The 17,683-nt window shown below is 45.3% G+C and overlaps 1 protein-coding gene across 2 annotated transcripts in view; it reads left to right on the forward strand.

The window, feature by feature from the left end:
- The first annotated feature begins 346 nt into the window (after positions 1 to 346).
- Positions 347 to 17,683, forward strand: part of LOC126458625 (cytochrome P450 9e2-like) — a 53,443-nt gene continuing 36,106 nt past the window's right edge. The window contains exons 1-3 of one of the 2 annotated variants that reach the window (XM_050095792.1): positions 347 to 469; positions 10,966 to 11,432; positions 15,405 to 15,542. In XM_050095792.1, the coding sequence (XP_049951749.1) occupies positions 10,982 to 11,432; positions 15,405 to 15,542 (589 nt within the window). In that variant the 5' untranslated portion in view covers positions 347 to 469; positions 10,966 to 10,981. The remainder of the gene's footprint in view (positions 470 to 10,965; positions 11,433 to 15,404; positions 15,543 to 17,683) is intronic. The other variant, XM_050095793.1, reaches the window with a different exon arrangement.

Consider the following 17,683-nt stretch of genomic DNA (forward strand, 5'->3'; position numbering starts at 1 on the left):
TACTAGTGTAACACTTTTTGCATTTTAGACGCAGTGAAATACAATTCTGCCATCTGTGAATAAGTGACATAAAATTTACGTTACGATTCTGGATTATTATTTGAACTTACTGCTATCACTGTGGGTGCGGCCAGGCTGCTAGAAATCGGCATGCTGATCGCGGGTGACTAAGAGACGAAAGTTGAGATACAGTTGGCTGTGGTTCCACGCGTCGCTCTGTTGCGTCATGTGGGTCTCCTAGGCCAGACGTGGCCTCGCCGAGACATCAGTCCCTTCCCCTTCCTCCGCTCCCTCCCCCCTTCCCCTTCCCTTCCTCCCACCGTAGCTGTCCAGTAGCTCGCCTTACTATATCAGAGGACGACCTGTTCCTCCGCTACCAATTGCTTCAGAGGAGCTGCCGAGGTGAGAGAACCTGTGACGGCTATTTACGCTCGTACTTCTCACTACACTGTGCATTTCCACGTGGCAGGTGAGAGGGCCTTGACGGCTGTTTAAGTTCATATTTCTCACTGCACTATGCATTTCCATGTATTTCCCTGTCTAGACAGGCAACCACAATTCTTAAGTAATGGTCTGTATCCATATTGTAGAACTTTGTCTTGTGATAAGTACGTTTGGATTGGATGAGTACGTTTTGGTATAACTTTTCAGTTCGGCGGAACTTAGATAGCCTGTGTAGTTACTAGGAAGGTTGACTTAGTACTGACAGCGTTGAGTGGCAGATTGGAAGACGTGTGGCGTCAGTACAACGAGTATTTCAGCAATAGACTGTAACTGAAGTTTCTTGAGAGACTACAGTTTCCGAGGTCAGCCTCAAGGTTTTCTGACACGGGTCGCTTTTGTGTTGATCACCGCGAAGAACATTTTGTCCAGAAGCAAAATAACAAAAAGTATCAAGAGTATGTTGTTTAGCTGCCAGTGGGCATTAACCAGCATTACTGCCTCTCTTGTAAATTCGTTACGAAAATGTGAAGAGTAGAACATCTTTTTTAAATATCACCCTTTACTTATTATTCTGTAATATACTTTTTCTCCTCAAAGTCGATCCTAAACGTGTCACAGTCTACCGTTTTGGAAACATTTTTTATTAAAAACGTAACAATTAGGTGACTCTGACTCGCCTGTTACATTGCAGGTACCCATGTTTGCTGGATTTCACAGTAAACATGTCGAAATCAAGGAAAACTGACACCCGTCTCTCAGTTCAAGAGAGGGTAGAAATGCTGCTCATCTATGGAGAATGTAATTTAACAGAACAATGATCGCGATAATGTTATCTTATTTACAATACGGATTCATGTAGTACAGTACTGTAACATGTTATAAACGATATGCTGAGTCCCTTCGTTGGTGTACATCGTACTCACACAAATCTTCAGCTGGAAACAGTTGACTGAGCGACCTGTGTGGTGTGCGTTTTCCCTGTGTTTCCACGTGTTTACTGTCAACTCCAGCTGGGGCACGGGTTGCTTAGCTCGGGATATCTGCGCTGTGCGCTAATACAGAAGAGCCAAAGTCAGTTTTGTGTCACGCTTTTAATAACCATATGTTTACGTGATACGTTTTTGAACAGGTCTTGAGGAGAAGAAGTGAGTTACAGAACATAAAATGAAGGGCACTATTTAAAAAAGACGTTGCTCATATCTTCTTTGTTAACAAAGCTATAATAAAAGTAATCATGGTAGTTAAACAATGTTTGCTTGATGCATTTTTTTTCTTCTAGACCAAACGTTATCTAGAATGATGAAGCTAAGTAGGACATCACACATGTAGTGGTTATCGGCCTGTTAGTCATCTTTTTTTCCCTCCGGCTTTGTATCGAAATTGTGTTACTCAGATTAACTAATGTTAAGTTGGCAACAATGACCACCATCGTCATGCATAATAAACATTCGTTTGCTCCTGTTTCCGCTGATGTTGTTACAACGGATGGAGCAAGGCCGGAGGGAGTAAAGGGGGGGGGGGGTTGTTGATGCAAAATGGCCTGTCGACGTCCAATTACTGATTTCGCTTACGTAAGGTAACGGTGGCCCCACGTATGGCTAATACCAAAACTTGTTTACGCGTGTTTTTCATATTTTTCATTGTTGTGGTAATGTTTACTAATTACGTACGATCGTCGGAGAAAAAGAACTAGGTGATTATCGTCTTTAGATAGATGAACAGTACAATACTTTCATAAAAGACTTCAGTGCCGTTTGCCTCTAGGCGCTCAGTCCGGAACCGCGCGACTGCTACGGTCGCAGGTTCGAATCCTGCCTCGGGCATGGATGTGTGTGATGTCATTAGGTTAGTTAGGTTTAAGTAGTTCTAAGTTCTAGGGGACTGATGACCACAGATGTTAAGTCCCATAGTGCTCAGAGCCATGTTGCAGTTTGCCTAGTACACAAAGTAAACTAAATACGCGGCTGTACACAGTATGTGACATTGGCTGGATGTTCTGCAACTGCTGCGGCCAGCAGTTGGTTCATATCTGGTCCTTTTACTGCACCTCCGTACTACAGAGACGAACTACTCTACGTCTGACGTGAAAGGCGAAATGCCATGCCCGAATATTGCCCTCTATGCGCGGGTTATCTCTGTGAAATATAGTGTCTACGAACAGAGCTGAACTTCACTGTTTTGAAGAAAAGTAAGTCCAAACGCTGCCGAGGTCATGAGAGTCGTGGAGCTAGCTTGGATTGTACAAGGTCAGGGAAAACTACCGACTGTGGCAACGTTCAAGGAACTTGCTTCGTATAAAATTTTAAAGATATTGGAAAAACGCCGGAAACAGTCAGTAAGATCTGCGCGGCTCTTATCCCCAGTAGTAATCAGTCGCCCTTCCACTGACGTACGAGAGGGCTTTCCGCATTCCGAAGACTGCGCTTTACGTGTTTACCATTCCGGCAATACTTCGCCTATATTTTTCGTCACGAACAATGAATGAATACTGCAAGTTAGTGGACCATGAAGTCCACCTTCCGATATACGGGTTTTCGCCATTCCTATTCTACGGTACACCCAAGGAGAGTAGCTAATGGTCTCTATTTTCAGTGTGAAATTAATGATGAGGATACAAAGAGATTAAGTTGTGACACCAGTGTTTGAAATTCCTCACAAAAGCAAACGAGACTGCTGGCACTGCTAAGGAATTGTTTATCGAGCGCTGTTAGTGATCGACTGTTTCCGACCTTGAACTGCGTCCTCGGTACAGAACAAGTTCATCAAAAGCGATTAACTCACTGACAGTGGACGCGCAATTAGCTCCATTGGACGGCGAAAACGGCAGAGGCCTCTCGCAATCTCATGGAAAAACGACACTGATCTACGTCGATGAAACTTCTCACAGCACAAGGATATAGTTCGACTCCGAGAAAGAGTCGCGTACTATTGCGCCACGATAAATACGAGGAGGTATCCAAAATCTCACGGAATAAATTCATTAAAATTAATATGTCTTACCTATGTCGTAATCGGAACAATCACTTTTACATCGGGAGCGAATACAACGATCCCAGTGTTTCTGTAACGTTTGAAATGCAGCCTAGAGGTGTTTTTTAGGCTGTTTAGTACTCTCTGTGATTGCACTTGAATCTGCTCCGCTGTACAAAACCTCGCTCCTTCAGCCTGGTTTACGTATTTGGGAAGAGGATGAAATCACATTGAGTTGAGTCTTGCGAGTCAAAAGTTCTCAAGTATTGTAGCTTGCAGGCGATCTACAGTTGTCAGGGTCAAGTACTCAGTCGTCCGTACGCCATTTATGAGCTTTTTATGACCATCTCACTAACATCAAAACAGTAGATCAACATGAAGGACTTAATGATACTCTTGTCGAGTATTTTTCTTTTGTTGTCGAGAAGGACAACTTTAGTGTGTCTATTGCTGCTTACTTTCATCCCTAGTGACTCAAAGAATGTTAGTATGGTCTTGAAGCAGCAACCTGCAGACTTGCAAACTTTGTTACTTCTGATTGTTTTGAAACATTTATATCACAAACTTCGTCACAGTCTCATTCATGTTCAGCTGTTCTGACAGAATCACGTGCAGCGCAACCTATCCCGGTGTCGTGGAGGTCCTAGATGGTCTCTCTACCACTTCGCAGAAACAGATCCCTCACTTTCTGAACATGTTGTGGTGCAATTGCAGTTGATGTAGGCCGGAATAGGAGTAGACGCTCGCACACCGAATCACACAGCACGTATCCACTTGCCACACTGATTCCACACGTGTGTATGCTCAGACACCTAACGATATTTCAGTGTAATTGTAACTATTTGCTTGCAAAACTCAAATTCCGGGAACCATGAATTCGGAAACTACATCTACATCTACATCTATATACCGTCTCCTAATACGAAGAGCTTTGTTTCTTTTGCACCGAAAAGTACATGAAATCATCATATGCAATGTTAGCAGTATATATTGTTACCTTTTTATAATAATAGTGCAATAGTACTAGTAATAGTAATAACAATAATGATGAATCAGACATCCGACATTTCCCATTGTCGATAATATTATATTTGCTGTTAGAGCTATTGTTCGCCTGTCACAGCAGTTATAATAATTAATTCGGAAAAAATACACGGCAGATAATAGGTCGGAAAAGAATCTTAAGAGAAACTTTATGGTTCAAGGCACATACCCGACGAACAAGCAGGTGGAGCCGGCAGTAAATTAATATGCGTTAGCTGCACAAAATTGCTAAGAGAAAGTAACATGACATTTTACACAGGACACTGATGTATCCCTGTAATCCCGGGTTATATTTCATCGACAATCCTGCGGAACGTTAGAGCTTCATCTGAAGGCGCTCGTCCGAAGAAATTGAAAAGTGTACGAATGAGCAGCGTGACCTGAAATATATACGACTTGTTTCCGTGTTACATATTTGTTTATATGATACAATATGTGTCGTGTCGCCTCCGAGACCTTTGACTCTGGACGGTGATACCGGCATATATTTGAACTTCTGCGCAACGTGCTATCACGAAATACAGGAGAGTGTTCAAATAAATTTCTTGTGTGGTAGAGTATACGTGTCACATCATCAATATTGCTGCTTTTTTTTCACCTTATGGTCGTATGCTGAAAAGAGAAAACACCACAGAAGTTCTTTTGGTATTTTAAGTTCAATTTGGCATGCAGATTATCCTCATTTCTAGTGCCGCGAGAAACAGTTTGTCCTAGAAAGACCTACAATCGTCTGCATGTAACGTTAAAGTCAGTTCAGATTTCCTGCTGTTCTCTCTTTAAACGACTGCTTTTCAGCGAGGATCCCATCGTAGTACTTTTCTCCGTCTCGTCATTAGAATTTTTTCTCATTCCATCACATCGTTTTTTCATCTATCCCTGCACCCAGAGTTCGGTATGGCATTTTCCCAATCTCCTATAGGAAATGCATCAAGTGTTATCTCGTATTTTTAATTTCAGTATCGGGATTTATTTTAAATATCTTCCACGGTAGCACAGAGAACGATACGCGACAAAAAGGGTAAAAATTATAGGAGGAGACAGAGCGTGTAGTAATAAGTAATCGAGGGTGTCGCGTGTGACCGCTACACTGTGATGAAGAGGCAGCTAGGGACCACTGGCAGGAGAGACGATTTTCAGCGGCGGAGGCAGTCACAGCGCAGCAGAGAGGCATTTAATGTAATCTTACATTCGACCATGACACTCGCTAGACATACGATATACTCCGGCAGTTTGACAATTTACTAGCGGTTTGATCCGTTATTGTAAGATTGCGGAATGTTTTCAGTACTGATGGTTCAAATGGCTCTGAGCACTATGGGACTCAACTGCTGAGGTCATTAGTCCCCTAGAACTTAGAACTAGTTAAACCTAACTAACCTAAGGACATCACACACATCCATGCCCGAGGCAGGATTCGAACCTGCGACCGTAGCGGTCTCGCGGTTCGAGACTGCAGCGCCAGAACCGCGCGGCCACTTCGGCCGGCTTCAGTACTGATGTCAAGCCCTTGACCTCATTGTGTATTCGTGGACGTATGTTCCGTCTATGTAACTAACAGAAGGCAGTTTGTTTGTTGCCATACGCGTTTCGCTTTCTTTATTTGGGAAGCATCTTCAGTGACTGATTTCCAGTGCTGTTAACTCATGCGTGTGGTCCTGGATATGTATTCGTTGCTTTTCATGTTCCAGCTGGCCGACTTCAAGTGTAAGTGATACATGCGATGTGACAAGGGTGGGCGAAAGAACGTCAGAAATTGGCCAGCTGGAGCATGAAAACTAACGAATGCATCTCCAGGACCACACGCATGAGTTAACAGCGCCGGAAATCGTCGCTGAAGATGCTTCCCAAATAAAGAAATCGAAACGCGTACGACAATAACCAAACTGCCTTATGTTAGTTGCATAGACGGAACATACCTCCACGAAATTAAAGTAACTAAATAAACACGGAAAACAGAAACGTGTACGTCTCATGCAAGGCGCATAATTAGTTCTAGGGTTTGCGCTTTCCCATTTATGTTATGGCCTACCTGTAGTCTCAAAAACTTAGCATTATCCTCTTCTTGCATTTCATTGTTTGAGTTAACTGTTTTTGTAATTTATGAATTTCTATGAGAAGTACCTGACTTTTACTCTGTTATTCACGCAAAAATTAGTGATAATATGTTTCAGTGGAAGTTATTTCCTTCCCTGGGCATATAAACGTTGCATGACCCGCTCGGCAATAGTCTCTCATGCATCTGTACAGCGCTTCTTGACACTTCAGTTCCCTAAGGCGACTAAAGAAAGACTGCCACCATAGGTTATCGAAACCGCCAGCAATATCCATCAACATCGCTACAGCATTCGCAAAATCAGTATCTGTCGCTACGGTCGCAGGTTCGAATCCTGCCTCGGGCATGGATGTGTGTGATGTCCTTAGGTTAGTTAGGTTTAACTAGTTCTAAGTTCTAGGGGACTAATGACCACAGCAGTTGAGTCCCATAGTGCTCAGAGCCATTTGAACCATTTTTTTAGTATCTGTCGCTAGCCAGATCGGCTTATTAATTCTGTCTTCACCTGACTTGTCTCTAAACCTGTATTGGTGAGAGCTCAGCTCCTGTAGGAAATGAATGTGCTACACAACGCACCCTTCGTCAAAAACCATCAGGTGGCTTCATATTATAGATGTGGAGGTATTATAGACAAAGTTTTAACAGACTGTAAATCGTGGTCTGCAGTCGCATGTGCCCGATAAGTGGATTAAGGATGAAAAAGACCCACCATAGTCTAATGACGAAATTTGCAAAATGCGGAGGAAGCAAGGAGTGTTGCACTCTCGGTTCAAAAGAGAACACAAAAATTACGGCAGGCAAAGGTTACCAGAGATCCGTGCGTCTGTGAAAAAACAATGCTCGAAACATACAAGAAAAGATCCAGCAGAGAACACGAGAAAATTCTGGTCCTATGTAAAACCGCTAAGTGGGTTAAAGGCTTCCATTCAGTCACTTGTTGACCCGTCTATTGTGGCAGTTGAAGATAGGAAAACAGAAGCCGAAGTTTTAAGTCTTGCGTTTAAGAATTCGTTCACGCAGAAGAATCGCACAAACATACCTTCGTTTGCCCACCAAATATACACTCGCAAGGCCTACATAGTAATAAGGATCCTCGTCATAGATAAACAACTCAAAGAGTTGAAATCAGTTAAGTCGTCAGGTCAGGATGAAGTGGTAATTCGATTTTGCAAAGAGTATTCTACAGCATTGGCCCGTTACCTAGGTTGCATTTATCGCGAATCTCTCGCCCAGCGCAATGTCCCAAGCGACTGAAAAAAACGTGCAGGTGACTCATACATATAAGAAGGGCAAAAGAGCAGACCCGCAAAAATACAGGCCAATATCCCCAACACAGGTCTACGGCAGAGTCCTTGAACACATTCTCATTTCGAATTTAATAAATTTTCTTGAGACCGGGAAGCTTCTGACAACGAATCAGCACAGTTTTAAAGAAGCATCGCTCATGCCAAACTCAGCTTCTCACATGATATAATGCGAAGTATGGATAAAAGACAACAGGCAGATTCCATATTTCTGGAATTCCAGAAAGCATTTGACACGGTTGCACACTGTAGACTGTTAACGAAGGCACGAGCGTATGGAATACATTCCTAGGTATATCAGGGGCTGGAAGACTTTAGTAATAGAACTCAGCGAGTGTTGATCAGAGAGAAGGGAACCACCAGGGGTGCTGCAGGGAAGTATGAGGGTACTGCTATTATTTTCTGTACACACAAGAAGTCTGGCGGACGGGATGGGCGGTTGTTGAGTGGCTGTAGGAGGATGCAAGACGTACTACACAAAATTTCTATTTGGTGTGATGAATGGCAGCTAGATCTAAATGCAGAAAAACGTAAGTTAATGCAGAGGAGTAGGAAAAACAAATCATAATGATTGGATACAGCATTAGTGGAGTCCTGTTTGACACATTCACATCGTTTAAATACCTTTGCGTAACGTTGCAAAGCGATATGAAATGGCACTAGCATTTGAGGATTGTGGCAGGGAATGCCAGTAGCCGACTTCGCTTCATTAGGAGAATTTTAGGAAAGTGTTGTTCATCTGTCAAAGAGACCGCATATAGGACGCTAATGCGAACATTCTTGAATAACGCTCGAGTGTCCGGAATCCGTACAACGTCGTATTAAGAAAAGGCATCGAAGCAGTTCAGAGGCTTCCTGCTACGTTTGTTACTGGTAGGTTCAAACAACACGTAAGGTTTACGGAGATGCTTGAGGAAGTCAAACGGGGATCCCTGAAGGGAAGGCGACGTTGTTTTCGAGGAACGCTATTGACGAAATTTAGAGAACCAACATTTGAGGCCTAGAGCAGAATGCTTCTGCCACCGTCAACATACATTTCGCGTAACGACCACGAAGATAAAGGACATTAGGGCTCATTCGGAGACTTGTAGACAGTCGTTTTTCCCTCACTCTGTCTGTGAGTGGAACAGGGGAGGAAATGCGTAGTAGTGGTTAGGGGTAACCCTCCGTCAGTCACTTTATAGTATGTTGCAATGTTTGTATGTGCACTGATGAGCTAAAACGTTATGGCCACCTGCTCAATAGCTTGTTTGTCCGTGTTTCAAATGAAATACATCAGTGAACTCGCGTATCAGGGATCAGACAGTTTGTTGGTAGGTTTGTAGAGGTACGTGGCATTAGATGTCTACGCACAGGTCATGTAATTCGCGTAAATAAGGAGCCCCTGATTTGCGTACGCCCTGAAGGCGCCCGATAGCGACCCAGATGGGTACCATAGGATTTACATCAGGCGAATGCGGCATCTGAGACATCAACGTGAGTTGACTATAATACTCCTCAAACCAATGAAGCACGGTTCTGGCTCCGAGACATGGGCAGCTGAAAGATGACATCGCCGTCGGGGAAGACATCAAGCATGAAGGGATGCAGGCGGTCCTCGGCTGTCAGTGTGTCTTCGATTACTACTACAGGTCCCATACAAGCACAGGATAATGTCTCCCACAGCATAATATTGCTGTCACCAGCCTGCATCCACGGCGTGCTGCACTTTTCGAGGCCCCATATCGACATAGTGAACCAGAAACGTGATTCACCCGTAGAGCCGACACGTTTCTATTGATCGACGGCCAGTCCCCATGGTTCCGTGTCCACTGGAATCGTAAATGACGACGTCGTTGGGTCAATATGTGAACACGTAGGGATGGTCTGCTGCACAACTCCATGCCCAGCTGTTTAATATGAACGGTATCCTCTGAAACACTTGTGCGTGCCCGGGCACTGTTTTCTTTGGGCAGAGATGACTAACTGAAACTAACTTACGCTAAGGACGAGACACACACACACACACACACATACCCGAGGGAGGACTCGAACTTCCGACGGGGGGACCTGCGCGGACCGTGACAAAACGCCTAAGACCGCACGGCTACCCCGCGAGAGATGCCACAGATCACCATCCATCCTACTTTACAGAGCAAACAAGCCCCGGAACCGCACGTTTTGTGTAGAATCATGGACGTCCAACAATTTAGCCCATAGTGGAAGTTAAACTGTCCTTCTACCTGTCTCCGTGGACGCTTGAAACGTCCCCTTAGAAAAATATATGAATTACTGTGCTGATAAAACTCTTACGCTATTTGATTTTCAAACAGGTGAGCAAAACTGAACTTACTCAGACATTTCGCTCTTTACCTATTCTGATCAACACTAAACTGACACACAATATTTTTAGCGCTACGCAATCTGACTTTCAGTAATCCCTACAGAAGAATGGCCCTGACTAACATTAACCTATACCTTTCATGAATCACTTACCTCACAAAAATCTTCGTTACTCGAACTACTGCAATACAGCGAGCGCCACTACTGCCAGCTAAATAAAAGATTCAAACTACTGAAGGCACTAACTACTGATAGGCATAGTTAGCAAATGAAAGATTTTGATAGAGAACAAACAATGTATTTACCTTAATAGTGTTCAAAAGTCATAATATATATATCAGTTCATGACATCCAGTCTTACAAATTTACTCTTTATGATGGACACACGTCCAGATCATCCGCTCTCAAAACTCCGCCATCTCTCTCCCCACACCCACCACTGCTGGCGGCTCACCTCCAACTGCGCAACGCTACGCGCTGTTAACATCCAACTGCCCAACACTACAATAGCAAATTCAAACAATGCAAACCAACCACAGACTGCACACAGCGCAGCCAGTGATTTTCATACGGAGCGCTACGTGACGTTACCAACATAAAAACCTAAACATCCTACTTACGCGCTCACGACAGCAGCACGTGAACATTCGACCAGCTTCGCCGTTTTTCAGATACTTGTTCACAGCCCGTATCTTCGCTAGGGTGATTCTCCGTCCGTGTCTGCTCTGCTTACACACTTCTGTTACCGCGCCACGCCCCGCAACGCTACCAGGCGGCATCCAACGTCGCTTTGGGCAGTGGTCATAATGTTTCGGCTCATCATTGTAGATGTAGATGCACATGTATGCGACCGGATATCGCCGCCTCCCTACACCGGTGTGCACGTGACGTGTCGTGCCGGCAGGGCATGCCTTGTGACCTGTGGTCGGTGTGGGCGGCGCTGACTGCGGGCGCCCTCTTGCTGGCGGCGGTGCTGTGGCGGCGCTACGCCACGCACTTCTCGCGGCGCGGCGTGCCCTGCGCGCGGCCGCTGCCCCTCGTCGGCAACATGCTGCAGATGACGCTCGGCAAGAAGGCCATCCCCGACGTCGTCGCGGAGCTGTACGACAAACTCGACCCGCACCCGTACGCGGGCGTCTTCAACTTCACGATGCCCCTGCTCATGATCAGGGACCCGGAGATCATACGCGCCATTACCGTCAAAGATTTCGACCACTTCACTGACCACGTGGGCTTCGAGACGAATAGCAAGAAGGCCAACCCTCTGCTGAAGAAGATGCTTTTCTCCTTGAAAGGTAAGATACCATTTTATCTTTCTGATTCGCTATGTTTCTTTGCTCTGATAGTAACTTATCTGCATTTTGATTGCTCCATCTCCTGCAAAACCAAAATTAATAGTCATCGTATCTGTTCAGACGGATCGTTGCCTGACAACTGGACATTTGCGGAGATATGACTTGTGGGTAGATCTGAAATTGGAGTTGCAGGTGTGAGCGAAATTGCCCATATCTCTGAGTTCAACACACACCTGCACAGACAGGTTGGACCATGTGGACAGAAGATCGCCGCAAATGTGGCACTAAAATGAATTTGAGTCAGCTATTTGTTTGTCGTCAGAGGTGCAGAGTGAATTTTAAAATTCACGTCACTGTTCTGGAGACTGTATCGAGCTGCATGCGAATCATACATGTTTGTGGAAAATTAAAAAGTAGGGAATTCAGCTAAATGGGTAAGAAGGCAGCTGTTTATAATACTTTAAGAGAGAAATTACGAGCGGTTGACACTACGGCAAACAGCGAAACGGTACGCAATAAAAAAAAAAATTCGTTGTGGACTGATAAGCACAAAGAACGAAGCAAAGTAACGAAACCTGTTCTATCTGGTGTCGTGGGATTCCTAGTTTACTTTCACTCAGTACTGTCCATTGGCATAATCTAATGTCGCGAGAAAGAGTAGGCCCTATTTGTTCTAAAGAAGAGTGCAGTCAGAATATTGTGTTCAGCTGATAAAGGAACATCTTGGAACAGTGCCTTCAGAGAGACAATTATTATTAGATTTCTTTTACTTTAATTTTTAATATAATATGTGGGTCATAAGAGGAGTGATTTATAGGTGAACTGCAGAATTCAGTACCACTAGCTACCACCACCACACTACAACTAAAACTTTCCACATATACTATGAACACCTCTCTAGAGTTCAGAACGAAATATTAGTTTCTGGTGCAGTAGTTGCTGGTAGACTTTAGGCAGGGAATTGAAAATTCAGCTTAGAAAGAAACCAAACTATAGCTCGTTGGCCAAGTATATACTGTCTCAAACACGTCTAAAACTGTAAAAATGTGATCTATAATTTGACGGAATTGAGGTACAATACTTTACTTGCCTTCATGAAATCATCCTTCATGATAGCGTAAATAGGATACGTTTGTTGGGTTATGATTTCACACACTCAGTGCTTATTTCGAAATTGCAATACCACATTCTAGATCCTTATACGTTCTATTACCACGAATCTTAACATCACCGTCAGCCGCTCTTGGGGAGAAATTGCTCTCCTCATAGAAGTATTTTTTCCCTTATTACACTCCTGGAAATTGAAATAAGAACACCGTGAAATCATTGTCCCAGGAAGGGGAAACTTTATTGACACATTCCTGGGGTCAGATACATCACATGATCACACTGACAGAACCACAGGCACATAGACACAGGCAACAGATCATGCACAATGTCGGCACTAGTACAGTGTATATCCACCTTTCGCAGCAATGCAGGCTGCTATTCTCCCATGGAGACGATCGTAGAGATGCTGGATGTAGTCCTGTGGAACGGCTTGCCATGCCATTTCCACCTCAGTTGGACCAGCGTTCGTGCTGGACGTGCAGACCGCGTGAGACGACGCTTCATCCAGTCCCAAACATGCTCAATGGGGGACAGATCCAGAGATCTTGCTGGCCAGGGTAGTTGACTTACACCTTCTAGAGCACGTTGGGTGGCACGGGATACATGCGGACGTGCATTGTCCTGTTGGAACAGCAAGTTCTCTTGCCGGTCTAGGAATGGTAGAACGATGGGTTCGATGACGGTTTGGATGTACCGTGCACTATTCAGTGTCCCCTCGACGATCACCAGTGGTGTACGGCCAGTGTAGGAGATCGCTCCCCACACCATGATGCCGGGTGTTGGCCCTGTGTGCCTCGGTCGTATGCAGTCCTGATTGTGGCGCTCACCTGCACGGCGCCAAACACGCATACGACCATCATTGGCACCAAGGCAGAAGCGACTCTCATCGCTGAAGACGACACGTCTCCATTCGTCCCTCCATTCACGCCTGTCGCGACACCACTGGAGGCGGGCTGCACGATGTTGGGGCGTGAGCGGAGGACGGCCTAACGGTGTGCGGGACCGTAGCCCAGCTTCATGGAGACGGTTGCGAATGGTCCTCGCCGATACCCCAGGAGCAACAGTGTCCCTAATTTGCTGGGAAGTGGCGGTGCGGTCCCCTACGGCACTGTGTAGGATCCTATGGTCTTGGCGTGCATCCGTGCGTCGCTGCGGTCCGGTGCCAGGTCGACGGGCACGTGCACCTTCCGCCGACCACTGGCGAAAACATCGATGTACTGTGGAGACCTCACGCCCCACGTGTTGAGCAATTCGGCGGTATGTCCACCCGGCCTCCCGCATGCCCACTATACGCCCTCGCTCAAAGTCCGTCAACTGCACATACGGTTCACGTCCACGCTGTCGCGGCATGCTACCAGTGTTAAAGACTGCGATGGAGCTCCGTATGCCACGGCAAACTGGCTGACACTGACGGCGGCGGTGCACAAATGCTGCGCAGCTAGCGCCATTCGACGGCCAACACCGCGGTTCCTGGTGTGTCCGCTGTGGCATGCGTGTGATCATTGCTTGTACAGCCCTCTCGCAGTGTCCGGAGCAAGTATGGTGGGTCTGACACACCGGTGTCAATGTGTTCTTTTTTCCATTTCCAGGAGTGTATACTAGGAGCTGTGAGCATCAAAAGATACTTATACCAGCTTGCGGCATGCGCCAGTGTCTGTCCTGTCTGTCTACTGTTGCTGAATCAGCCACAGTGACGCTGTGATCATCACTGCAGGAGGATTTTTGTACATAGGCTTTCGCCACATTTATGATATGGACGGTTTGAAAATGGTGACAGGTGTCCAAAACTAGTCGCCATCAAGAAATTAAAAAAAAAAACTACTTTTTAATGCAGCCTACAACGGAACTACATCATTTATTTCACGTAATTATACGTTCATAAAAATAATTACGCTCACAAGTTTGTTTGTGTGGCCATCCTCCGCAGCAAGCGTATAAATACTTGTTTTGAGAATAAAACTGCCTTTCCCTGCTGCTACTTACTTTTTTTGTATCTCGCATGGAAGGCGGCGCGTGGGTAGGAGCAGGAAAAGGTAATACACGTCGGTACTGCTAGTGGGTAAAAGTGGTTTACTGGTGCACGAATATTTACACAACTTTGTACGTAGGTGCGGAGCTGAAGCGAAGCGTCGCGGCCGTCTGCTCTTCATCAAATGGGCAGAATCTCCAGCGGAGCTCGTAGATCTGCACAGCGCCTGCTGGAGGGCGCTATCGTCGGTGTCGGTCGTAGTGCCAACTTAAGTACTTGAACTTAAGCCGTGGCATCGCTGCTATCGATACCACAACTTTATTCATCCCATACGCGTTTCGCCTTCGCATCATCAGTGGGACCTGTGACGATACAGTTTTGTTAGTTATAGATTATCAAACAGTTCACTTCGCTATTTTTTGTAAAAAAAGGTAATTAGTTACGATTTGCTGATCTGCGTTTCCTCTCATCTGGTCTGGAGGTCGCACTACCACTTTTACCACTGCCATACAGTCACATCTGTCTGTTCTCGCCTTCCACACACTGTTCACCATGTTTCTCACTCTTTTTTGTGGTGGACTATTGTTCTTTTGTCACTCGATACAATTATTTCGTCGTACACTGCTTTTCACAGCGTAAATATTGCGACTCCATTACGTGTTTCATGTTATTTGGTATGTTTACCTATTTGTTGCCAATCTAACGAAGTATATGTTCGTTACTAACTTCTATTTATGATGTTTATACCCTTTTGTGTGTGTGTGTATGTGTATATGTGTGTGTGTGTGTGTGTGTGTGTGTGTGCGTGCGTGTGTGTGTGTCACTCATACAAACACATGCGGCAGCTTTGATGCGGCTGACATTGCATTATTCTGCGTTCTTTCTGTTCTCAGGAAAGGAGTGGCACGACATGCGAGCCACCCTGAGCCCGGCTTTCACTTCCATGAAGATGAAGAACATGTTCGTTCTGATGACCGAGATCGGGCAGCAGCTTGTCGATTATCTGCTGAAAGAAACCGGTGACGGTGAAGGTGAGTGTCTGTTCTGTATGTACTTGCAAAAGAAATGCTGTTAATATGCAGGGTGACGCAGACTCATACGATTTTTGCTTCATTAGTGTACATCGGTTACGTTATATCGGTTTGGTAATATCACTCATTTACCTTATCTGCATGGAGCGTTTTGTAAAAATGGAATTGTACTCAATATTAATCGCCTACAAGAAATCGTATGCAAACTAGCATAAAAATATTTAGCGAGAACACCCAAATACACTGTTTTGCAGAACGTAAGGACGAGGTAGGTAAAGTAACACAACGTATTAAGAAGAACTCGGTGAAAATGAAAGTGCCAGTCGCCTCACAGTCGTGTACAGAAAGCGAGGGACCACCTGTGACTGTAGCGCCAAATGGGACTGGCCCCGCAACACGAGGCAGCTGAAGGAACGGGAGAAGACGGACGTGCCAATCAGCGAGCTGTTACGGCGCTCTGTGGTGACGTTCTTCGTTACAACGCGGGCCACGGACAGTGGCTTCACACGGTGAATAATCGTCGTGACACTGGAAGAAGGACGGAGAGGGACGAGTAGCTGAGGAGTGTGGCACTGCTCGCAGCACTGTTTCACGCGCACGGGGAGCGTTTCGAACGACAGGCACTGCAGCCCAGAGGATAGCAGGTAGCTGACCAGGGTCAACTGCAGCAGCAGATCACCGCCACGTCGTACAGCCGGCAAGAAGGGACCCGTGTCAAAGAGCGGGTGCAGCTGCAACCACATTTAACAGAATAGCAAGGCACACGGTCTTAATCTCCACAGTGGCACGGCAATTGCATGGGGGTGGTACATTTGGCTGACGACCAGTACGTCGTGTTGAGATGAAACCCGCCCATCAGCGGCACCGTTTGGGGCGATGCCACGAGCGTAGGGACTGTATCAGTGGGGAGTGGGGTCGCGAGCTGTTCGCAAATGAGAGCAGGTTCAGTCTGTGTAGTGATTCTGGACTCACCCTCACATGGGGAGAGGTAGGAACACGTAATGCACATAGGGACATTGTCGAACATAGTCGAGCTGTTATGGTGGCGAGGGGCATAATGTTGCTTGGGTAAACAGACCTCTAAATGTTTGAACACGGTACACTCACAGGTCAGAATTACTGTGACACTACACTTCTTACTGATATGCGTCATTTCAGGTGTGAATTCTGACACGACTTTACTTTTATGGATGACAATGAATAGCACAGGGGTGCTCTTGTAACGACAAGATTTTCGGCGGATGGTTCCCCGGAGTTGAATCCCACTGAGAACGTGTGAGATTTGTTGGGAAGACGTACTGCAGCCCGTCCATACGCATTAACCGACTATGCAGCAGTTGTCAATCGTGCTGTTAGACAAATGGAACGACCCGGCACAAGAATTCCTTACGAATGTTGTGGCCAGCACGAGAGTAAGTCGTAGAGCACTGCCATCCCTAGCGATCGCACACCCTAATCATAACTATGCACCACCTTTTGTAATATCTAGGGGACCATTACAAATCGCGTTGCTTTCAGTCTACTTTTTGTCTTTAAAGAAAAGTGTCATTTTCGTTCGTCTCATTGTATATTTCTTTGAGTTATCTTCGCTACTGCACCGTAGCAGTTTCTTCTGTCTATGGTCCAAGTTTCATCGAGCTATGTTACTTGCCAGTGACACATCACGCGAAAGTTATTTAGTTTTTCACACGAGTGAAAGTTTACTCGCATGAACGAGAAGATCACTGAGAGAGAATAAAATCAAGAATTTTTTGAACAAAACCAAGACTTTAAACTACTAAAAATAATTTAATAAATGTCACTTTTTCTAATCTAAGGCGGTGTGACACAGCAACCAATGGCAACAGTATGAAAGAACAAACAGTCTTGGTTGCAAAACTGCAGGGTAAATAAAACAAAAAGCCCAATTTTGCAACCAAGACTGTTTGTTCTTTCGTAATTAAATAAATTATCAGGTGTAGCTTTATAGTCTGTTTAGTTTCCATCACTCACTGACGGAAACTGTGTTTTAGTTTCAGCTGTTGGTTTAGCTGTTACAGTGAGACTTCAGAACGCGATGTCATGTCTCGTTATGCCAGGTCCGACACTTCTTGAATAGCAAATTATCGGTAACGTGATTCGCAATACAGAACTGTTGTACC

The sequence above is a fragment of the Schistocerca serialis genome, chromosome 2 (assembly GCF_023864345.2).
Source record: "Schistocerca serialis cubense isolate TAMUIC-IGC-003099 chromosome 2, iqSchSeri2.2, whole genome shotgun sequence".
Lineage (NCBI taxonomy): Eukaryota > Metazoa > Arthropoda > Insecta > Orthoptera > Acrididae > Schistocerca > Schistocerca serialis.